Raw genomic sequence first — 22701 nt, 5'->3', positions numbered from 1 at the left:
GGCAGGGGCCTCCTGCCACATGCGGCCTCCTGCAAAAGTGCACATGCCAGCACAGGCATTGGCACAAGGATCCCTGCCTGACAGGATCACACACATGCAGGCCACATGCACATAGGCCTCCCTCATGCCTCCGCTATGACTACTCACGCACAGCCACAGGTGGGTGCACAAGCCTGTGGCCACACGTCTGCCTGTCACTTGGGTGTGTCACATGTGGCAGGGTGTTTGGACAGCCACCGGCGGTTGATGGTGAGCTCATGTGCCCTGTGTGCAACCACACGCATGTCACATGTTGCTGATCAGTGAGCCACAGTTCTGGACTCCTGCCATGCTCCAAACACAGGTCTGGATCTGGGATTAACCCTTTCCCCATCCCCCACCCACGGGTTGATGTGACCATTCAAAGTGGAGGGGGGGAGTGCCCCCATCAGCCCCTGTGTGCCCACTGCCCCATACAAAACCAGCTGCCTCTGAGTCAGTGGCTGAATCACCAGCCCCCATCTATTGTTAACTCAGCAGAATCTGCATCTGAACTAGGGTGTCACATTGTAGTCCTCACTCCTATCCCACAGCCCCCTGCTACCCCAGCCCTGGGCCTTCCCCACAGCCCTGCCAGCGCCCCTCAGTCCTGACCCACAGCCCTCTGCCAGCCCATTCTTGGGCCTTCCCCCAAGCCCTGCTGGTGCCCCTCCTGTCCAAGAGCCCTAGGGATGCACTCCCAAGCCCACCCAGGCCCTTTCCATTGTGGTTTCTCTTTAGGATGACCAGATGTCTCGATTTTAGGGGATTTTTCTTATATAGGCTCCTGTTACCCTCACCTCCTGTCCCAATTTTTAATAATAAATAATTATTAAAAATCAAGACAGGAGATGGGGGGTAATAGGAGCCTATCCTGTCCCGATTTTTCACACTTGCTCTCTGGTCATCCTATTTCTCTTTCCAAACACTGAGCAAGCCTGTCTCAGGGCTGGGCTTCTCTAGCCATGTCCACCCCATCTGGGAACGGAGGGTGAGAGGGTGGGTGGGCTGTCAGCTTGGGAAGAACTATCAGCCCCTTCCCAGTCTGCCTCTGTCCCCCATTCCAGTGTAGAGGGCACAAACCTGGGGGCTGACAGCAGAGCAGGGGTTGGCAGCTGTAGAACACGCTGGGGAATATTAGGGGGAACAGGAGAAAGGGCAGAGGAACAGACTGGTATTTGCCATGCACTGTGTGCCCCAAGAGCACTCAGCCATGGGAGTCCTGGAGCCTGCGGAGGCCTCTGGACTCATTTGGGGCAAACAAAATAAGCAAAATGGGAATAGAAACCCTGACCCCCCCCGCTGCGCTCCTAGAGCTGAGAATAGAACCCAGGAGCCTGGCTCCTAGCCCACCCACTAGATCCAAACTGCTCCCAGAACTGTAAAGTTGGTATAATTTAGACCACTCAGCTGGGAGAAGGGTTAGGATAGGATGTATTGTCCAGCCAGGCCCAGGCCCTGCTGTGAGGCCCGGGTCCCTCCCTGGAGTTGGATGGGGAGGGGCTAAGCATAACAGGCCCACAGAATTGCCCCTCCCCTCCCAGGCCTGCAGGGGGCTTCCTGCCAGAGCTGCTGGGTGAGAATAGGAGGAAGTGGGGCCAGCAAGGCCATTGTGTGTGGGGCTCCTGCGGACCAGAGCTGGACACAGTGTGGGACTGAGGGTTCAGGAACACCAGTGCCCCTGCGATTGGCCGAGGGGTGGGGAGTGGACACTAAAACTATCTGGGCTTGGAGGGATAGGACCCCCCCACACACATCCTCCTAATGGAGCCATGAGCCCTCTCCCTGGGGGCTGAAATTCAGACCATGGCCCCGCCTGCTGGCCATGAACCGTCCCTGGAAGAATTCTCTCAGCCAGTTTTTGCCCTGGCTCAGCCTCTTGGCTTAGTAGTTCCTAGCCCCGGCACCTCTGGACTTGGTCGTTCCTAGCCCTGGCAGCTCTGGGCTTGCCGTGTCAGTTATGAAGGTAAAAGGATTGCTTGAGTCCTGGCATCTCTTTCATTACAAATTAAGCAGTGCACAGAGCCCCCTAGGTTCAACACCCCTGCCCCTTCTGTTTCCAAGCAGGTGGGGCAGGAGCAACTGCTAGCTGTTTTTTTTGGAAAACACGGTGTCACCAACCCTGAACATTCAAACACCGCAAGATCAGCCCCCAAATCCCACTGTGACATGGAAAGATGAAACCATGGTTTGGAGTCTCTCTCCCCATGTTCGCCCCACACTGCTGGGCCCCTCCCCTTGGGCTGCTCGCCTTATGCCGCCCTCCTCCTCCACTGCCAGGACCCCTCAATGACCCCCCTTGCCCTGTGCTCCCCATGCCACCCTCCTTCCCAGCTGCTGGGCTCTGTCCTCCATCCCTCTCCCCTCCTGCAGTCACCAATGGGCCCAGCTGGCAAGTGGAATGGGGAGCAGGTAACTCTTGGTCATATCAGTTACTCTGTGGGGCCAGTGAGAATGGGGGGGACAAACTAGAATTCTAGTGGGTCCAATATAAACGCAGCAGTTATTTTCCCAAGTCCTGACTCTCACTCCTAGGTACTGGAATAATACACGGCCGAGTCCGTTTCTGAGGATTTATTTCACAGCTCTGGTGAGGTTCGAGCCCTGACACACTGTATATATTACATTTCACCTCTCCCACTTCAGGAGAGCTTGGGTTTCCCCCCTCTACGTGTCACGTTTTTAAATTTTATTTTTTTAAATATCTTAAAAGTGGTCATTTTTGGCTCAGGCTGAGGCACTAAAAACTGCTAACATGATCCTACCCGCCGCAATGCCGGAAAATGCACTGCCCCAGACTCTCCCCACATGGGGCGCTATAGGGAGTGGGGCAGATGTGCTGACTGTAGAGGGAACTCCCAGATACTGTAGCCCTGGCCTCTCCCAGCATGGGGCACTATAGGGAGTGGGGCAGGTGTGCTGGCTCCAGGAGGAGGATCAGGCTACTCCAGCCCTGGTGTCTCCCAGCAGAGGGCGCTGTAGGGAGCAGGGCAGGAGCCCTGGCTACAGGGGGAGGGCCAGGCTACTCCAGCCCTGGTCTCTCCCAGCAGAGGGTGCTGTAGGAAGGAGGGCAGGAGCCCTGGCTGCAGGGGGAGGGCCAGGCTACTCCAGCCCTGGCCTCTCCCAACAGGAGGTGCTGTAGGGAGCTCCCAGCTACACACGCTACTACGTCCAAACGTGGTGAGGCTGTGGTGGTTGCGGGGTTCAGATGGTGATGTGGAAGGAGTCCTGCAGCCACTGGTCACGGGAGTTCTGGGGCTGAGGCAGGCTGAGCCGGCCCAGCAGTGGGGTCTCCTTGCGCACGTCAGGGGCCGGCGGCTCCACCTCAAACTCATCATCCTCATCAGAGAAGCCATTCTCAGCAGCGTAGGAGCCCTCGGAGTGCAGGGAGGACGACATGTCCTGGAACAGCCCCTTGTACTCCTGGATCGACTCATACAGCGACCACAGCTGGCACAGCAAGGACATGTCCAGCTGGCGCAGGCCCACCTGGGGGGAGAGGGACCAGGAGGGTCTGTCATAGTTGTGTCTGTTCCCCCCATGGCTCCCTGGGACCCCTCATCCCAACCCGCAGCCCCACTGCTCAGCCAATGACTCAGTCCACACCTCAGCTGCCTGCTATTCCACCCCACCAACAGCGTGGCTGTCTCTGCTGCCCCCGCTGGGAGGAATGAGACCTGCGCTGTGTGTGTGTTCTCATACCTATAGACACTCAGAGTATGTGTGCACATATTTAATGTTTCAATGCCTGTACACACAGTTATCACCACACATACTTATTCTATGAACATAGTGCACATTCACAGCAGCATGGCAGTGTGGGTGTGCACACGATTTCATCTGTGTTTGTACAGTGCCTAGTGCAATGAGGGCCTGCTCCATGACGAGGGCTCCTAGATGCTACTGCTCTTCATCTTCTTCCTTCTTGCTACTTCCTTATTCGGGGTTGGTAACCTTTACAGCCTTCTTCTTCCAAACCCCATGATCAGACATCTGGCTGTTGTGCAAACTGATCTCTCTAAGTTCTGCTTATATCTGGTCCATGTCATAAGAACATAATGGTCATAAAGGGTCAGACCAATTGTCCATCTAGCCCAGTGTCCTGTCTTCCGACAATGGCTGGTGCCAGATGTTTCAGATGGAATGAACAGAACAGGGCAATTACACAGGGCTTGTCTACATCAGAAAGTTGCAGCGCTGGTGAGGGAGTTACAGCGCTGCAACTTTGAAGGTGTACACATCTGCAGGGCACCACCAGCGCTGCAACTCCCTGTTTGCAGCGCTGGCCGTACTCCCGTTTTGTCTCGGGTGTAGAGGATCCAGCGCTGGTGATCCAGCGCTGGTAATCCAATGTAGACACTTACCAGCGCTTTTCTTGACCTCCGTGGAAGGAGGAAGCCTCTGGTAATCAAGCTGGTCTCCTTTCCCGGTTTGCTCTCTCGTTCCCGGAACCCCGAGCAAGCAGGTCTCCTTCCCTGCGGTTTGCAGGGTGGTTCGGGGAACGCGAGAGCAAACCGCGGCGAAGCTGGTCTCCTTTCCCGGTTTGCTCTCTCGTTCCCGGAACCCCGAGCAAGCAGGTCTCCTTCCCTGCGGTTTGCTGGGTGGCTCCGGGAACGCGAGAGCAAACCGCGGCGAAGCTGGTCTCCTTTCCCGGTTTGCTCTCTCGTTCCCGGAACCCCGAGCAAGCAGGTCTCCTTCCCTGCGGTTTGCTGGGTGGCTCCGGGAACGCGAGAGCAAACCGCGGCGAAGCTGGTCTCCTTTCCCGGTTTGCTCTCTCGTTCCCAGAACCCCGAGCAAGCAGGTCTCCTTCCCTGCGGTTTGCTGGGTGGCTCCGGGAACGCGAGAGCAAACCGCGGCGAAGCTGGTCTCCTTTCCCGGTTTGCTCTCGCGTTCCCGGAACCCCGAGCAAGCAGGTCTCCTTCCCTGCGGTTTGCAGGGTGGTTCGGGGAACGCGAGAGCAAACCGCGGCGAAGCTGGTCTCCTTTCCCGGTTTGCTCTCGCGTTCCCGGAACCCCCCTTGAAGCCGCCCAACAGCGCTGCAGTGTGGCCACATCTAACACCACTTGCAGCGCTGGTTGCTGTAAGTGTGGCCACTCTGCAGCGCTGGCCCTATACAGCTGTACTAATACAGCTGTAACAACCAGCGCTGCAAAATTTTAGATGTAGACATGGCCAGAGTGATCCATCCCCTGTCATCCAGTCCCAGCTTCTGACTGCCAGAGTGAGGGGTTGCATCCCTGACCATCTTGGCTAATAGCCATTTTGATGGACCTGTCCTCCTTGAATGTATCTGATGTCACAAATCTTTGGCTTCCCCCTGGGTCATCTTCTATTCACAATCATTGCAAGGGCCATCCTACCAATATACCTCTGGGGTGCCCGCTGGACATGTCTATGCCAATGCAGCCTGGCCTCCCTCAACTTGTTGTCAATGGGGCAACCCCCATTAGGCCCCTCACAACCTCATTTCTACCTCATATTAATACTACTAATTACACAGAGATGTATAGATTTCAAGGCCAGAAGGGACCGTTAGATCATCTGTCCTGATCTCCTGTATAGCACAGGCCAGAGAATGTCCCCCATATGTACAGAACACACTTTATACCCAGCATGGACATTCACACAGAAACATGTGCATTTGTGACCAGACCCAACACAATGCTACATACACCGGTACACAAACATGCACCTGTGTGCACCCCCCACACGCTAGGTATTTACAATACACAATACACGCTCCCTACACCTATACACACAGAGATACCAACACAAAGTTACACATGCACATGGACACAAACACAACCAAAGACACTTTGACCGCGGTGCCAATCACATTCAGTCATGCCAACCCCAAACAGTTGAAAAATTGTAAGCCAGACACCCCCTGCCCCCGAATACATAACTGTGGGTCCTATTTCTTTGCCTGCTGCCTTGAAGCCTGGGGGTGGGGTGGGGGGACAGCTGTAGCTTGTGCCACATTCTCCAGCTTTTCCCTCAGAAAGGAGAGCTAGACACTAGCTAATGTTGTTTGTCAGGATGCAACCATGTCAGTTGATGTGTGTGTGTGTGTGATTTTACACCCATGCATGTCAGTTGGGGTGTGTATGTGTGATTTTACACCCATAGAGCTGTAGGACAATACCTAGTGAGGCTACAGTTATACTGGGATAGAGGTGCCTTAGCCTAGTTTTGTTTAGTCCCCTTCTCCATCAGGAATAGCTATTCTGGGATTAGCACCTTTATCCCATTATTGCTGCATCCACACTAGCAGGCACTGCTGTACTTTAGCCCAGAGCTTTTTGAGCAGGACAGCTTTGGGGTGTGGACAAGGGCTAATCAAGGAGAGCTGACAACTCTCCCACAATTCCCTGCCTGGGGCTTCAGAGCAACACCAAAAATGGCGAGACTTGCAGTGAGACATGGAGAAATCCCCCAGCCTGCCAAGGTCCCAAGCTCTGTGAGGCAAGTCTCCCCCTCCCCCAAACACGTATACACACTGCCTGCTGCTCCAGGGACCCAAGCTGGCCCACCCTGGCTAAGGGGAGCATCGGAGGCAGGGGGAATCTCGTGGGAGGGGAGAGAGGGGCTGTGCCACATGGGGGAGGCTGTGCTATGGGGGGCAGGGGCGCGGTTACCATCTCCTTGCGCAGCATGGCCAGCGCCGAGTCCAGATTGGCCGGTTTGCTCCGCAGCAGCTTCTCAGAGGCCGCCCGTGACTTGCTCAGGTCGTCCTGGATCCGTGTCTTCTTGCTGTACACTTTCTCGATCTCACGCCACGAGCCACCACTAGAGTTAAGGATCCCGCTGAGGCCCTTGGGAAGTGGGGGGAGACCTTCGATGGAGCATACATTGCCCCCCAGGCAGTCCTGGGGTGGCTGGAGACCGTTCATCGTGGACAGGAGATGGGGAAGGAAAGAAAGAAAGAAAGAGCTCCTAGAGAGATAAACCCAGCCAATGGCAGAGGCGTGTCTGGGGCACTTGGGGTTATACAGGAATCTCCCTTTCTGTCCCCTTCCAAAGCCTGACTCTTTGGGGTGCGGGACGGGGCTCTTTTACTAGGCTCTCAAACAATGTCTATGGGGGACAGACAGAACTGAGCTAACTATGCCCCAATAGGACCGTCCTGGATGCCAGCAGCCCCTGCCAGGGCTGTATGCCCTCGGGAATGTGGCTGTGCCCCTGCAGCTTTCTAACGGGCCGATTGCCCCTCTGTCAGCCAGCCCTGCAGCGCCCTGGCTAGTGCAGACCCAGGCTGATCTAGCAGCTCAGGGCGGAGGGGTTCATGCTGGCCTCACTCCCCCACCCTGGGGGCTAGGAAAAGGCCAGGCGGATCATTCCGAGCCCCTGCTCAACACCCGTGGCTAACCCAGGATCTCAGGGCAGCTCATCTTCAAGCCTCCTGCCCCTGCGGCGCAGGCGCCTCCCGCTGCCACCCGCGCTCCTCCGCTTCCCAGCTCGCTTTTTTCCTTTCTATTTTTCCATCTGGTGTCTCTTCCTGCTCCCTTTGTTCCGCGGGCTCCCGGCCCCGAACCCCCCCTCTGCGGAGCCGGGTGAGGGGGGGGTCGGAGTGGATGGAGGGAGAGAGACAGACTTCTCAGGCGGAGGAGTGCAGATGCTGGCCAGCCATACTCCCAACGGCCCGGGGAGGTCGAAATCCGGATCTCCACCCAGGTCCTGCAGCACTTCGATCAGAGACAGACGGACAGAGGGGGCGTGGCAGCCTGACAACAGCTGATGGGCTCCCTAATCCGTGCCCCCAAACCGGCTCTCCCTGCGCCGGTCTCCCTTTGTTTGCTCTGCCTGCCGCTACCACACCCCACCTGGTCCCTTCCAGGCCCCCCTTTCCAAAAGGGGGCAGGCTGCCGCGCGCTTAAAGGGGCAACAGCAGCTGGAGCACAAGGAGCCCCCTTCCTGAGGGCAAACAGGGCCCGGGCTCCTCCGAGGGCAGGGGCGACAGGACTATGCGATCAGATCCCCCCCCGCCTCCACCAATAGGCTCTTTCCAGGGCTGCGGTGGGGCCCATCGTCAGGGAAGACTCGCCCTGGGATACTAATCCTCTGGCCAGACGCCTGGGGGTGGGGTGGGGAAAGCTGCTTAGCTGGAGAAAAACAGCGGCCTCAGCTAGCAGCAGGGCTGGGGGGAGGGGGCAGATCGGACATGTCCCAACCCCAAAAGCCGATTCCTCCCCAGCTCAGACGCTTGGGCCCATCCAGTCTGCTACCCCACCCCCGGGCATCTAAGCTCTAACACCCCCCGCCCCCCACATCCAACTGACAGCCAGGACTCCTGGGTTCTATTCCTAACCCTGGAAGGGAGCCCTCCGGGGTGAGAGCAGGGGCAGTGATGGGGGTCAGAACTCCTGGGTTCTATCCCTGGCACTGGCACTGACATGCAGTGTGACTTTGGCCCTTCGTTTCTTGGTCCGTTTCCCAGGTCACATAGCAATATAAGCCTTCCTTTGGTTGTTTCAACTGTAACCTCTTGGGAAGCAGGATTGTCTCTCACTGTGTTTGTACAGTGCCCAGCCCAAAGGGGTGCACAATCTCAGCCTGGGCAGCACCCAGGCCAATGCCCCCCCATGGTGATCTGGGCAGCACCTGCCTGAAGGGGGCCCCCAACTCTCAATCAGAGCCTGGGTAGCACCTAGCCTGAAGCGCCTCCCCTGCTCTCAGTCAGGGTCTGGGCAGTGCTCAGCCACACCCGAGTGGCACTGTGACCCTGTGCACCAGGTGGCAACTGCTGGAGCAAAGCAGAGAGCCGAGTCCAGCTATGTATGGTATGGGAGCCACATGCGCCAACTTTCTCCAGCACCAGTGGGTGACTGTGCCCCACCCCTGCCCCGACTCCACACTTTCCCTGCCCTGGCTCTGCCCCCATTCCAACCCTATCCCCAAAGTCCCTAACCTAACTCTGCCCCCTTCCTACACCTATTGCAGTGATTCTCAAACTTTTGTACTGGTGACCCCTTTCACATAGCAAGCCTCTGAGTGTGCCCCCCCATATAAATTAAAAACACTTTTTAATATATTTAACACTATTATAAATGCTGGAGGCAAAGCAGGGTCTGCAGTGGAGGCTGACAGCTTGCAACCCACCACATAATAGCCTCATGACCCCTTGAGGGATCCCAACTCGCAGTTTGAGAACCCCTGCCCTATTAGATCCCTTCCCCAAATCCCCACCCCAGCCCCACCTCTTCCCCCAGTGCTGCCACGTTCCCCCTCCTCCCCTTTCCCTCCCCGCCCTGCAAAACATGTTTCATGGCACAAGTGCTGGGAGGGAGGGGGGAGAAGCAGGACGTGGCGGTGCGCTTCCGGAGGAGGCGGAGTGGAGAGCTGCCAGTGGGTGCTGAGCACCCACCAATTTTTTTCCTTGGGTGCTCCAGCCCCGGAGCACCCACAGAGCCTATAATGGGAGCCACCGTTGCAGAGCAGGGAGGCCACTCATCTGGCTTTGAACTGTGCAGTCCCCTTTTTGGGCGGCTTGTCCCCATCCAGTACTGAGATAACACTAGACATGGTTGTATTCGGTATCGGTTGGGGGATGCCTTTTGAACAGTGCACCACTCTGCCCCGACCTTGCATATGCAGTGTGTGAGAGGTCTGGCCGACGGGGTGAGGATCCCACATCATTCCGGGTATTCCGCAGGGCAAGCTCACTCTCCAACCCCCCCTCACACACACTGGGCAGGAACGAGGGTTGTAGAACTGGGGAGAGGGTGCATATATATAATGGGGAGTCACAAAACAATTCAGAAGGAAGCTGGTGGCTCACCTTAGTAACCAGTCTGGGAATCTGCACTAAGGAATCACAAAGAGCAGAGAAAACGCTCCTTGAACCGTGTGTTTCCATTTTACTGTGAAGTTGGGCTAGATATTTTCACAATCAGATCTTAGTCAATATCAATGTCCACATTTTAGGCCACAGGTCAAGGTGTATGGCCTGGGGGTTACACACTGGGCATGGCAATGGCCTGACCTGAAATCCCTTCAGCCTGGTACTGAGATGCAGCAGCCTCTGGGGTGGGAGCCGTTTATATAGGGGTCGCTTGCCTGGTGCTGAAAAGCGGCTGATTCTAGGGTGAGGCGGAAAGGATGTTTACACAGAAGTCCCTCTCCCAGTACTGAGGTGCAGCCGCCTCACTCATTGCTTAAAACCACCAACACGAAGCGAAGGAGGATTTCAGTGCAAGGAAGAATTCAGGGACTTGGGCGCGGATGCTGTGACTGTTGGTGAAACTCCAGTGGGCTATATAGTGATCACCGACAAAGGGGGGCGTGCCCCACCGAGGCCCCCTTCACTCCCCGCAGCAAAGCATCTCCTAGCACCATGCTAGGGCATTTGGACCAGTAGTGGCTACAGTTGGAGATGCCCCCTACTGAGCCCCCATAGCAACACCCTAGTGGTGAGTTGGGGCATTGGAGCCAGGTACTGTCTGTGCTGCAGTTAGGAATCCCCCACTCTTCTCCCCCAGCATCCAGCTGGCCATGAGTTCCATTGGGGGGTGGACAGGGCATGACAGGCAGAAAGCCCAGCACAGTGGGATCCTGGCTGCATAGCTGTTATCTCAATATCACAATAGGCCTGGCAGATGCCTGCTCCATGGCCCCTGCCACAGCTGCCTGGGTGAGACCAAGAGACAATGGAACAAAGGAGAACTGGGCTGGCCCCATCTGCTCCTCCTGCACCAGATCAGACCCATGGCTCACTCAGCATAGAATCCCCCCTCTCCAGGTCAGATCCAGCTGGGCATTTGATGCTTTGGGTCACCCCGACCCCAAATTATCAGATTGAGTCTTTCACAAGATTTCGGAGTTTTTATCGGAAACTACAGACAAAGAACAGGATCTCTGCCCAGCCGATAGGGGCTGGCGAAACAGAGTCTCTGGGGGGGTGTCCTCACCTCCTCTCGGCCTGGCTGTGCCAGGTGTAGTCAGTGTTCTGGGGCCTGGTCGCTGCCCCTGAGATGGCCGGGGTCGACATGGGCGACTCACTGTGGGGTCAGCTCCCTGAGGCATTTCAAGGACTCAGAGCAGGAGCGGATGAGGCTGCATAGTTGGAGGCTGAGCTCGATGGAGGCGCTGTGCTGGAGCTCCTGGCTGGCCCAGCCTAGCTTCTGGAGGATGGCATCCTCTGCTGCAGCCAGGGGGCTAGCAGGCTGGGCAAGCGTTGGGGCAGGCCGGGCCTGTGGTATAGCAGCCGCAGTGGCGGCAGCTCGGAGTCCCGAGGCCGCCCCCTCACAGTGTTCTGGGCGCGGCACATGGGGCTGCTGCTGGGCGGCTGGGAGGTACCCAAGAGGCACGGCCTCCTCGGAGGTGGAGGCCAGCTGGCGCTCACGGACCTGGGACAGGGCAGCCTGGGCGTTCAAGGCTGGAAAGAGAGAGAGGACAGATGGGGTCAGAGTTGCAGGTCCCAGAGCTGCCTCTGGGGTCAGCAGTGTGCAACACAGCGCGCAGCCACAGCCGAACTGAGGGAGGGCAGGAGATGAAGCACTGACTTGGGAGCCAGGCTGCCTGGGTTCTATTCCCAGCACTGTCACTGACCTTCAGCAAGTCCCTTCCCCTCTTGGTGCCTGTTTCTGCTCAGAGTGTGAGCTCTTTGGGGCAGGGACCTCCTGGATGCCATAGATTCTATGCAGTGCCCAGCACAGGATCAGAGCTGGTCCCCCTAGAGGGGAAAGGCTAAGTGGCCCCTGAGCCAGCCGATCCGCCCCATTATTCCCATGCCACTCGAACACCTCCCCGGCAGACAGCACAACGCTAGGAAGGGCCATACCCGGGTTGTCCTTGTCAATATCAGAGTTGAGCTCCTGGCAGGCCACGCAGTAAAGTTTCCTCTGCTTGTCTTGGAGCAAGATGGTCTGTAAGGGAGAGACAGCCTGGTGTGGGACTTCAGGGCAGAGCAATGCAAGAGGGGGCTGTCCCAGCACGGGGGAGGGGACAGTGACACCAGAGCTGTTCCCCATCTCTAACTCAAAGGCAGACTAGAACCACCCCAGGCCTCTGATGAGGGAAAAGGAGCAAAAGGAGGGGAAGGAAAGAGAGCAGGTGAGGCCAGGAATTGTCACCCAGAGGGCTGGGAGCCCTGTTGCAAGGGAGGGACTAGACTGCATGGCCCTGGGGTGGAGCAGCTTCCCCTACAGTCTATCCTGCTCTGGGGAGGGAACACAATGCAGTAGGGTGGGTGGGTGGAATAGTCCACATGGGAAGGGGAGGATCCCATGCTGTGGGGGTGGAGGGAACTCTCCCCCTTACCGCTGGGTGATGAAAGCTCCCACTCACACTGGGCACTGAGGTCCATTCAGCTCAGTATGCCTCTCTTTTCCCCCAGTCAGATCCATGGGCCCACTTAGCCTAGTATCCCACCCTTCCCACCTCCCAGATCAGACCAGTGGGCCCATCCAGACCAGTATCTCTCCCCACCCCCCATGGATCAGACCCACATGACAGGGCTGGCCCCAGCCTGCTCCCTACTGGATCCCAGCACACTCGGGCAGCAGCCCAGGCTAGAAGAGATGGAGCTGGCCTAGGACACTCCCTGCAGAGCTAGCAATGGATAGCTGGGGGCTCCCACAGTGTCCTCTACTGGCTTCCCATGCAGGCCACAGGTCGTACCCCACACTCTTCACAGCACTCCCCCAGCATGCGGTACCCCTTGAGCAGGTAGTCGCCCATCACTCTGCTGATCTTATCCTGCCTCTCCCTCCGTGCCTGGATCACCTTCAGCTCTGCCTCTGAAGGTGGCTCCCAATTCCCATCATCGTTGCCTGAGGGGGGAGATGGGAAGTTGGCAGAGCACAGCATCCTTACAAGCTATCAGAGCAGGGACCCCATACCTGACACTGAGATGCAGTCACCTTTGGGATGGGGCCCAGGAGATGTTTGTACAGGGATCTCTCACCCAGCATCATATCTTTCTGCAGTGATGCCAGTTGTGCCCACCTCGAAGGGACAGTGCCACTGCACCCATGAAAGGCTGAGCTAGGCTGAAACAGTTAAATAGGGTCTGTGTTGCCCCCTTCCCTCCACTGCCAGATGCCACCTGCTCGAGCACTACTTGGGGATCCAGCTCCCACCACAACCAGCCCCCTGACAGCACACTCCCTCCCCGCAGCCCCTGCTAGAGCTCCTATGTCCCAAGCACCCCAACCCCAACCCCATCCTCACCTCCTGTAGGGCTGCCCCTTCCTCTGCTTCCCCAGCCCCTACTCCCGCTCCCGCTCCCAGCCCAAGGCTCAGTTGCCCTTCCTGCTCCCCTCCCTAAATCCATCCCCAGCTCAGGGCACCCCCAAGGCATCCCCTCCCCCATCCCTGCCCAGGGGCGGGCAGCCCTTGCCCCATCCCCGGCCTCCTGCCCCGCCCCCAGGCGGTACCTGCCGCGTTCAGGGCCATGCTGCTCGCTCGGGACGCCCTTGCTGCAGCGCCACTTCCGTCCCAACCCCTCCCCCCCTGTCCGGAAGCGCCTCCACGTGGGGCACCAGGACTCAGTCCCGCGGCGGAAGTGACGTTGGGCGAAGCCAGGAACAGAGAGCGCTGGCCCGGCAGGAAGGCGCAGCTCTACGCTCCTGGGCACAGACCCCGCCTCCTACCCCCGCCGCGGGAAGTCGGGCTCTGAGGCGGCCTCGCCCTTCCCCTCTCCTCCCCCCCGCGGGAAATGCCAGCTCCAGGGACACCCCCACCCCGGGGCCTGCTGCCCTCACAGCCTTACCGGAGCCAGGACGCCTGGGTCCCATCCCCAGTACCCAGCCTGCGTCCCCGCCCCCCACCCCTCGGGTTCTCTGCGGCTGGGGCCAGTTCACTGCTCCCCCAAAACGGCACGTCCAGGGAGCAACCTCCCCGCTCCCGCGGCTCCCCTGGCACCAGGATGCAGGGACCGCCCACCCCTGCTCCCCGCCGGTGTTGGTATCAGCCAGTTTATAATCGCTGGTGTGACAAGCGGGGAGAGGAGCGCTCACTTCGCGATAACGAACTGAAACAAGACAAGGGACCGGAAGAAAAACAATTCTTTAATCGCCTCTACAACGATGCTAGGAGCCTGGGTAATAAACAAGAGAAACTTGGGCAATGAGTAATAATTTGCCCCAGTGGGTATTTCTGAAACCTGCTGAGATGATTTGCGTGATCGGAATGTTAAATATCACTGGACTTAACCTATTTAGGAAGGGTCAGGTGGATGTCAGGGGAGCAGCACTCTCAAAAATATGATCTGCTCCTGAGTCACTGACAACATGGAAGCAAGAGGCCATGAATGCCCACAGATCAGCATCCTAACTGATAAAGGACCAGGTGGGCCACTACTTGGCATCGTCTACAGACCACCATATTGCACCTCCACATTTAGCCATTTCACTGCTAACCCCCTACTTCCTGATCATTAACTATGTCAAACACTGGCCTGGTGTGAAACCTGGCAGGCTCTGCTCTGAATCTTTCACCACGATGAAAGCAGACCGTGTATTTAATGCTACCGATTGTTTCCTGCGTCCTAGCAAGTTTCTGGTAGATGGCAAAAGTTTTTCTCTCTCTCTCCCCTCCCCGCTTCTTTCTACCTTCCTCACTCTTGGGAGGGACGCTGCTAGGGCCTTTGTGAGTTCAAATGAATGCTAGGAGCTGATTTAGCTTGGAGACATGCTCCAAGAAGTCTAATACACGAGCCCAGTCTGACCTTCCGGGTCAGTTAGAGCTCTTCTGACCACCAATGTTGAGGGCTTTGTTGATAGTGTTTCTTCCAAACAGTTTAGTGAGGTATGAAGTAAGATTCCCTGGAGCTTTTTTAAATAGACACAAAATTTGTTACCATCTCATAGAGCAGCTGTTAATAAGGAGATGCTCCCAAAAATATCTCATCTACTTCTTTCTTGTTAACTCTTGGCTGTCTTGCTATCAAACTGGTTCCAGCACTGCATCTTCTGACACCTCAGTCCCTGGTAGCACCATATCTTTGTTACCACCGAAGAGCAGGTATCTCTCAGCATCCTCTGTGCAGAAGGCTGGGGGAAAGGAAGATAGCATGTCAGCAATGTCTTTATCCTCCTTGACTGCTCCCACAGCAGTTTAGGTAGTTCATAGGGAGAACCTCCAGCCATTGCTGTGGAGTCACTGTCATGCCTTCACAATGCTGCTTGGTAACAAATGTAATGAAGAAAACCAGCAAGGTTGGCAGTGTACTGAAGCAGGACTAGAAAATTCACCCACCTTGCCTGCCCCTTGCTTCCAAACACACAAGCTGGGCCTAGGATTTTCAAAGCCACCACTGGCATTTAAGCACCACATTCCCATTGTAAGGCCATTTTATGATAGTCTAGTTCCACCTGCATAGCACCTACCTAGTATCTCCTGCAGAGGTCCTTCCATTCAGGTCATCCCTTGGGCTGAGCCAGAGTGCTGCTTCTCAAGAGACAACCCATCTAGACTAAATACTCCAAGCAATGGAGAATCTTCTCTCCCCCTCTGCAGGTCAATTCATTTACTGGGGGAAGCCCCTTCCTGGGAAATACTTGCCCCTTACTGCCAGTGTTAATTTGTGTGGCATCAGCTCCCAGCCCTGGTGGGCATGTGTCTGGGAGATTCTCACACCCTTGACAGTCAGCAATCTCCCACTGAACGGACTGACAGACTGGGATCAAATCACCCGTTAGCCTTGGCATCACTAAGTTAAACTGGCTGAGCTTCTCAAGGCACGTTTCCCCACCCTTCAAACATCCTCATGGCTCTGTCCTGAGCCCTTTTCAATTTTTCTAATCCCTGGCCTGGATATGCTGTCCCATTGGCAGTCTCACCTATGCCATACAGAGAGGTAACACCACTCTCTCATGGGCATCCAAATCCCTTTGGCAGCTTTGAAACATCTACACAAAAGAGGAGATGGCCCTGCTCAAGAGCCAGGCTGGAGGTTGACACATATGGCTTGAGATTTCCAACCGTTCAACCAACAGACTGAGATTCTAGGAGGGCAGGGGGAGTTTGTGCTGGGTCTGCCTGCTCCATGGGATGGCTCAGAGCTAAGGAAAGCTGTTGTACTGAAATGTTCTGACGTGTTTTATTGGCACCCCAGACCATGGCAGTGCTGCAACACGAGATTTTGGGTTAGCTGTCTGCTACACTTCCCAGTGTTCCCACTGCGGGACAGGCCAGAAGCTGCTCATCCTGCTAAAGTTCAACCCCAAGCCCACCTTGCAAGATGCCTTTAGGAAACAGCAATGGCCTCTGCGCAGAGCTCCTCCAAACAGGGGGTAGATTTGATCATCCCCCAAGCCAGACTGGAAGAGCACAGCCAATGACTGTCATCTGTACCTTTGCAACATGCATCTTGAGGATTAGACTGAGAAGGAGAGTGGTTCTGGAGAGATCGTTCAGCGATAACGGAGCCCTTGATGAGCTAAGGATCACTCCCTAGAAGTGTTACAATGCAGAAATGAGGGGTTTCTTCCATCACCAGAGGAAGCTAGAGTGCTGGCAAGATACCAGAGAACTGGGCAAGACCCAGGAACCAGGGGTGGAAGCAGCACAGATTGGGTTAAAGGACAGAATAGAACAAGGGTGTACAGCCTAAGGCCAGAAGACACTACGGTGATCACCTGTCCGACCTGCCGCATAGCACAGAACCTCACCCGATTCCTGCATCCAGCCCAGCCATCAGTGTGTTTCTAAGCTAGCAGCCTTCTCTGGAGTAGCCACACGGGGGAAGGCAATGTTAGTAGCACCTCATCTGGAGGCATCTGGCTGGCTGGATTTTCTGGGAGCACCGTCCCCATCCTTGGGAATTCTTTGGGCTTTACTTGCGAGTGTCTCGTCTGAGCATGAACCAAGCTCAACCCTGGGAGAAGGGGAGGAAATGTGACCGGAAAGAAGATGAGTGCAGGGGAGTGAACTAGATGACCTTTCGAGGTCTCTTCCAGTCCTATGATTCTATGTGGGATGCTGCAAACACAAGGGCCCAGATCCAACTTCTAAGACCCTGATTCACAAGAGCCTCCCTCTGTACAGCTGGGCACATGTGGGAATGCCACTGCAGATAACAGGAGAGAAGGGACCATACCCATCCCCCAGCCTGCCTCCCTGTATCACATAGGCTGGAGGTTCACCTGCAGCCATTCCTGCGCCTAGCCTAGATCGGTGCTGGAGCCAGAGCACAACCTTTAGAGACATTTGGCCTGGATGTAGTGCCCCCAAGGGATGGGGCATTCCTCCCACCGTTCCAGAAGGCGCTGCCCTGCTGGGGAATCTCCCCATCCTGACAAACATTTGCCCTTCATTGCTAGTCTGAATTGACCCAGGGTGGCTCTTGCCTGCTGAATTTCACTTGGCCTTTGTGAGATTTGAGTCCTCCACTCTCTGAAGTATCCTCCAGGCAAAGCAGAGACCCTCATCCTGGACTCAGCGCCTTGGCACAGATGGGAGCTGGATTTGCAGATGGCTGGGATCACACCAGGGTTTGGCTGGTCTCACCTGCAGGTCACTGGCACCGTGTTTACACTGGGCCTAAAAACTGGCTTCTAAACCAATTTACATCAAACCAGGGCAATTTAAATAAGCCCAAATGGCTGTGCGGGAGCCAGTGTTGAGTTGCTGGATGCTTGATAGGCTGGGAGAGTTGGGCCAGGTGGCTACGAACCCTGTTGCAGCATAGTCTGATGTGTGATGCATTGTGGGTGCTAAGTGAGGTGGCCTGTAAAGCAACAGTAGGGTCTGCAACATTAAACAGGTTCCCATCTCTGTCCAGGACACCCGGCTACAAGGCTGAGTTCATAACTCCGTCCTGGACACCTGGCTTCAAGGCCAGGGGTGGGTTCCTGGCTCTGTCCGGGACACCTGGCTACAAGGCTGGATTCCCAACTCCATCCTGGATGCCTGGCTATGAGGCCAGAGGTGGGTTCCCAGTTCTGTACAGGGCAGGGTTCTGTGATGTTTAATAGGTTCTCACTCCATCCAAGTGATCTGGCTAGAGGCTGGCAATGATGGATTCTCCTGTGTAGCAGGTCTTGTGCTCCAAGCACCGCCACACTTTAAGGCTGTGCCTGCCCCTCCTCCACCTCCTTGCCGGCCCCATCATCCTGGGGGCCCTCCTCGCCTTCCTTAAGGGGCCAGCAGGGCTGCCAGCCATGCAGGTGGGTGCTCTGGTGCTTGATGAAGTTGGAGCCATGGCTGAAGCTCTTGCCGCAGTGCTGGCAGTGGTAGGGGCGCTCGCCTGTGTGGGTGCGGCGGTGCTGGGCCAGGTGGGCGGCACGGGAGAAGGCCTTGCCACAGTCAGGGCACTGGTAGGGACGCTCGCCCGTGTGCACGCGGTGGTGCTGCAGGAGGTCAGAGCTCAGCACGAAGCTGCGCCCGCAGTCAGTGCAGCGGTAGGGGCGCTCGCCTGTATGGATGCGCTGGTGGCGGATCAGGTTGGAGCTGAGGCTGAAGGCCTTGCCGCACTGCTGGCACCGGTAGGGGCGCTCGCCCCGGTGCGTGCGTTGGTGCTGCAGCAGGTTGGAGCCATGGCAGAAGCTCTTGCCGCACTGGACGCAGCGGTAGGGGCGCTCCCCGGTGTGGGTGCGCTGGTGCTGCACCAGGTGGGAGCTGCGGGAGAAGGCCTTGCCACAGTCGGTGCAGCGGAAAGGCTTCTCGCCTGTGTGGGTGCGGCGGTGCGTGGCCAGGTCGGAGCTGAGCCCGAAGCGTTTGCCACAGTCGGTGCAGAGGTAGGGGCGCTCGCCAGTGTGGGTGCGCTGGTGTCGTGCCAGGTGGGAGCTGCGGGAGAAGGCCTTGCCGCAGGCTGGGCACTTGTAGGGGCGCTCGCCGGTGTGGGTGCGCTGGTGCCGGATCAGGTAGGAGCTCTCGCTGAAGCTCTTGCCACAGTCGCCGCAGTGGAAGGGGCGTTCGCCAGTGTGGATGCGCTGGTGCTGTGCCAGATTGGAGCGGCGGCTGAAGGCCTTGCCGCAGGCCGGGCAGCAGTAGGGGCGCTCGCCAGTGTGCGTGCGCTGGTGCCGGTGCAAGTTGGAGCTCTGGTTGAAGCTCTTGCCACACTCGTTGCACTCGTACGGCTTCTCGTCGAGCCGCAGCAGCCGGCGGGCCAGCCCGGGGCTCAGCTCGTAGCTGCGCCCCCCCTCGATGTAGCGGCATGGCTTCACGCCCATCTGTGTCACTCGGTGCACAATGATGTCGCCAAACTCCTCCAGCCCCTGCTCCAGGTCAACAGAGTCATCTGGTGCCTGTGCCCCAATGTCCGGGCTCTGGTCAGCCATGTCCCATGGGGAGCCGGGCGAGACGTCACCCTTGGAGACCCCTGGCCATATCTTGTGGGATGGCACCATCTCAGGGCCTTCCTGGTTGGAATCCTCCTCCTCCGGGAGACAGGCAGCACTGTCATCTGCCAGAAGAGAGCATAATGCAGGTGAGCGTTGCTCTGGGTATGGGAAGAAGAGCTCTGGGGTACAAGGGAGGGCAACAGGGCACAGATAATGCATGGCCAGAGATCAGGGCCCTGTCGCACTAAGCACTGCACAGCCTGCCCCTGCCCAAGATCACAGGAGCTTGTCGAACTGTGTGCAGCAGAGGCACAGACACACCCAACTGACATCGGGGGCCTGTCATGTTGAGTGCTGCACAGACGCACAATGAGAGAAAGACCTTGGCCCAAAGAGCTCACAATCTAAATAGACAGAAGGGTGCGAGGAGAAACAGAAGCATCAGGAGGAAAAGGGAAACGCCCAAGGTCAAAGCTGGGGATAGAACCCAGGAGTCCTGGCTCCCATCCCAGTGCCTGCCTACTAGGCTCTATTCACTCTTTTTTTAAGCTCTACATTATGCTTCACTCACTGGCAGCTTCCAAATGGACTGACCCAGTCACTCACCTGCTCCAACCTCCATTTCCTCTGAGCCCTGGGGATCTGGGACACTGGTCTCCTCCCCTGGTTCCATCTGGGTCAGGGGCCGTTAGCCCTGTTTGGAGCAAGCAAAGGGGTGAGATGAGATCCCTTCGGGGATCATCTGCATGGACTGAGCCCCAGCTCCTTCTCCCCAGAAGGGGCATTGGGGAAACTCCCTGGAGATTTATTAGAGTGAGGAAAACACCTGCCGCCCCCTACTGGATATTAAGGGATTTGTGAGTCTATCACATGGCCTCTCTTAAATGCCCAGCTCCTGGAAGCAGGAGATTGAGTGAAAGTTGCAACTTTTGTTCTTAAAAGCTGAACCCCGTACAGATCATTTTTAGGATGCTCATGATTTCTAAGCCAGCCTCATGATTTTTTTAGTACTTGGTGGCATGGTGATGCTGTTTGTTCACTGGAAACAAACCATAAATCCACAATGCTAGGTGTTACACATACTCTTGCAAATCACTTTCAAAACACTAATGAAAAGCCAGCTCTCATACAATGCTTTTGACCCATGATCTCAAAGCTCTTTAAAAAGCAGGTCACTATTGTCCCCATTTTACAGAGGAGAAACTGGGACACAGAGAGGGGAAGGATAGCTCAAAGTCACCCAGCAAGTGAGCTGGGAATAAAACCCAGGAGTTTGGCTCCTAGCCCCTCCTCCATGGTAACTGACTAGACCCCCACTCCTCTCCCAGAGCTGGGCTAGAACTCAGGAGTCCTGGCTCCTAACCCCCACAACTCTAACCTACTAGACTTCACTCCCAAACTAGAGCAGGGATAGAAACCATAGAATAGAACATCAGGGTTGGAAGGGACATCAGGAGGTCATCTAGTCCAACTCCCTGCTCCAAGCAGGACCAATCCCCAGACTGATTTTTGCCCCAGATCCCTAAATGGCCCCCTCAACATTGCACTCACAACCCTGGGTTTAGCAGGCCAAGGCTCAAAGCACTAAGCTATCCCTCCCCCCCTAAACCAGGAGTCCTGGCTCCCAGCCCCTCATTCCTGCTCTACCCACCAGATCCCACTCCCTTCCCAGACACATGGATGGAACCCAGGAGTCCTAACTCTCAGTCTCTAATACTCTAACCTCCAAGGTCCCACTCCCCTTTCAGAGCTGGAGACAGAACCCAGGAATACCCATTGCTCCAGATACTCTAGTCCAGAAACCAGGCACTCTGAAAACACAAGGAAAGAAGCCTGGGGAGAAATCAGCCCAGACCACTCAGGCTCTTGGACACTGTGGTCAAAATCCCTGATAGAAAATCTCACTGAATGAGGGGAAATTGGGCCTCCAAACCTCTCTTGGTCCCTAGCACCCTGGAGCATCAGCTTTCAAGTGGTAGATGGCGAAATCATGGTGAGAAGTCGCTTCTACCCACCTTATAGTAGATTGTTGTCTTCCAGGACACCATGCCCCACCGTAAGTGGCTGCACTGTGGACACGGGTGTGTGTGGGTATGTGTATATGACAGAAAAGCTTTAGGAGGCTTTGATCATTGTCAGTGAGACAGAGGAGATTAATTTCAATACCCTTTTAGTGTTTGGGTTCTAGTCATAAGGGCAGACTGGTCCAGCCAGCAGGCCACTGGACTGGAACTCCTAGGTTCTTGCCTAGCTTGGGGAGAGGAGTGGGGTCTAGTGATTAGAACAGGGGAGAGACTAGGAGTCAGGACTCCTGGGTTCTATCTCAGCTCTGCCACTGATTTTGGGCAAGTCCCTTCCCCTCCCAATGCCCATTTTCCTTCCCACCTCTTGTCCATTTAAAATGATAGGCCCTGAGGCAAACTGAAAAACTGATCCTCCAGAACCTGCTGCATTACACACAGCAAGAGACAATCCCCGCCCCAAAGAGCTCACAGTAAATCTGTGCTTCTCGCAGCCCCCAGACAGGCTACAAAAGGCCAATCAGGGGTGCTGAGGCATTGCAAATGTTATTACAATCTCTCTCCCACCACCCTCCTTCCCCTACATACCTTGACCCTTCAAGGTCAAATATTTTCCATCAACCTCTCAAAATAAACACTGCATTATATATCTACAGTTAGCATTGTTGTTAGTGATAGATGATTTTACTATTAATTTGATATCAAAGCTGAGTGGGAAATCACAAAAAATGTTGATTTCAATTAAGGGGTGACTGACCTGGGAAGGCTGAGAAACACCGGTGTGTGTATATGAAAGGTAGGGTGGGAAACAAAGGCACCAAGAGGGGAAGGGACTTGACCAAAGTCAGTGGCAGAGCCAGGAATAGAAACCAGTTGTTCTGACTTTCAGTCACCCCCTTACCCCTAACCACTAGACCACACTCCCCTCCCTCAGCTGAGAAAGCAACCCAGGAATCCTGGCTCCCAACTCCTCTTGCTCTAACCACTAGACCCCATTCCTCTCCCAGAGCTGGGAATGGAGCTGCCCTCTCCACTGGCCTGTGGTGCCCTTCATTAGATCTTTTGGGGTGCCAGCCTCCCCTCCCTGCCCCATTTAATCAGTCCCTGTAAGTACCTGCTGTATGAGAAGACCTGTGCTCATGGGGGTGGTTTAGCCCAACTCTTGATTCACAGCAGGATCCCTCACCCAGCTGCGCACGCCATCTCTGTGACAATGACCCTGCATGATGCATAACATCCCAATAACTCCCTTTCCAGAGACCCCATAGCATTAAAATTGTCCTTGCACCCTCAGCACGACAGGAATTGACAAGGTGGGTGAGGCAATAGCTTTTATTGGACCAATTACTATTGGTGAGAGACATAAGCTTAAGGCCAGATCTGAAGAAGAGCTCTGTATAAGCTCGAAAGCTTGTCTCTTAGTTGGTTCAACAAAA

General features: G+C 55.9%; 3 protein-coding genes across 7 annotated transcripts in view; all 3 read right to left on the bottom strand.

Annotated features, from left to right (window-relative positions):
- Nucleotides 1-2577: 2577 nt before the first annotated feature.
- FAM89B (family with sequence similarity 89 member B) lies at nt 2578-8064 on the bottom strand. Its single transcript, XM_030570682.1, has 2 exons — nt 6657-8064; nt 2578-3507 (listed from the first exon to the last, which is right to left on the bottom strand). The coding sequence occupies exons 1-2, from the start codon at nt 6909-6911 to the stop codon at nt 3223-3225; spliced, it is 540 nt and encodes a 179-aa protein (XP_030426542.1). The 5' UTR covers nt 6912-8064; the 3' UTR covers nt 2578-3222.
- A 2760-nt stretch (nt 8065-10824) lies between these two features.
- ZNRD2 (zinc ribbon domain containing 2) lies at nt 10825-15033 on the bottom strand. Its single transcript, XM_030570478.1, has 6 exons — nt 14970-15033; nt 13977-13990; nt 13395-13554; nt 12637-12788; nt 11798-11882; nt 10825-11392 (listed from the first exon to the last, which is right to left on the bottom strand). Exons 1-6 carry the CDS (start codon nt 15031-15033, stop codon nt 11013-11015), a joined length of 855 nt encoding a protein of 284 aa, XP_030426338.1. The 3' UTR covers nt 10825-11012.
- LOC115655326 (RNA-binding protein 4B-like) overlaps nt 14010-22701 on the bottom strand; it is a 30544-nt gene continuing 21852 nt past the window's right edge. For 2 of the 5 annotated variants that reach the window (XM_030570657.1, XM_030570654.1), the window contains exons 2-3: nt 19851-19938; nt 14010-19366 (exon numbers count right to left, since the gene is read on the bottom strand). In XM_030570657.1, the coding sequence (XP_030426517.1) occupies nt 18027-19366; nt 19851-19917 (1407 nt within the window). In that variant the 5' untranslated portion in view covers nt 19918-19938 and the 3' untranslated portion in view covers nt 14010-18026. Of the gene's footprint in view, nt 19367-19850; nt 19939-22379; nt 22485-22701 lie in introns of all 5 variants that reach the window. The other 3 variants (XM_030570655.1, XM_030570660.1, XM_030570653.1) reach the window with 3 other exon arrangements.

Source organism: Gopherus evgoodei, chromosome 7 (genome assembly GCF_007399415.2).
Source record: "Gopherus evgoodei ecotype Sinaloan lineage chromosome 7, rGopEvg1_v1.p, whole genome shotgun sequence".
Taxonomy (NCBI): domain Eukaryota; kingdom Metazoa; phylum Chordata; order Testudines; family Testudinidae; genus Gopherus; species Gopherus evgoodei.
This window is presented reverse-complemented; position numbering and strand designations above follow the sequence as displayed.

Bases quoted from the DNA above. Each gene is read 5' to 3' on its own strand.
- FAM89B (XM_030570682.1), bottom strand. From the start codon at position 6,911: ATGAACGGTCTCCAGCCACCCCAGGACTGCCTGGGGGGCAATGTATGC. The intron at 3,508-6,656 runs GTAACCGCGCCC...CTCTCCCCCCAG, and splicing joins CCATGCTGCGCAAGGAGATG to GTGGGCCTGCGCCAGCTGGA.
- ZNRD2 (XM_030570478.1), bottom strand. From the start codon at position 15,033: ATGCTATCTTCCTTTCCCCCAGCCTTCTGCACAGAGGATGCTGAGAGA. The intron at 11,883-12,636 runs GTACGACCTGTG...TCTCCCTTACAG, and splicing joins AGTGCTGTGAAGAGTGTGGG to ACCATCTTGCTCCAAGACAA. The intron at 11,393-11,797 runs GTATGGCCCTTC...CTCTCTTTCCAG, and splicing joins TATTGACAAGGACAACCCGG to CCTTGAACGCCCAGGCTGCC.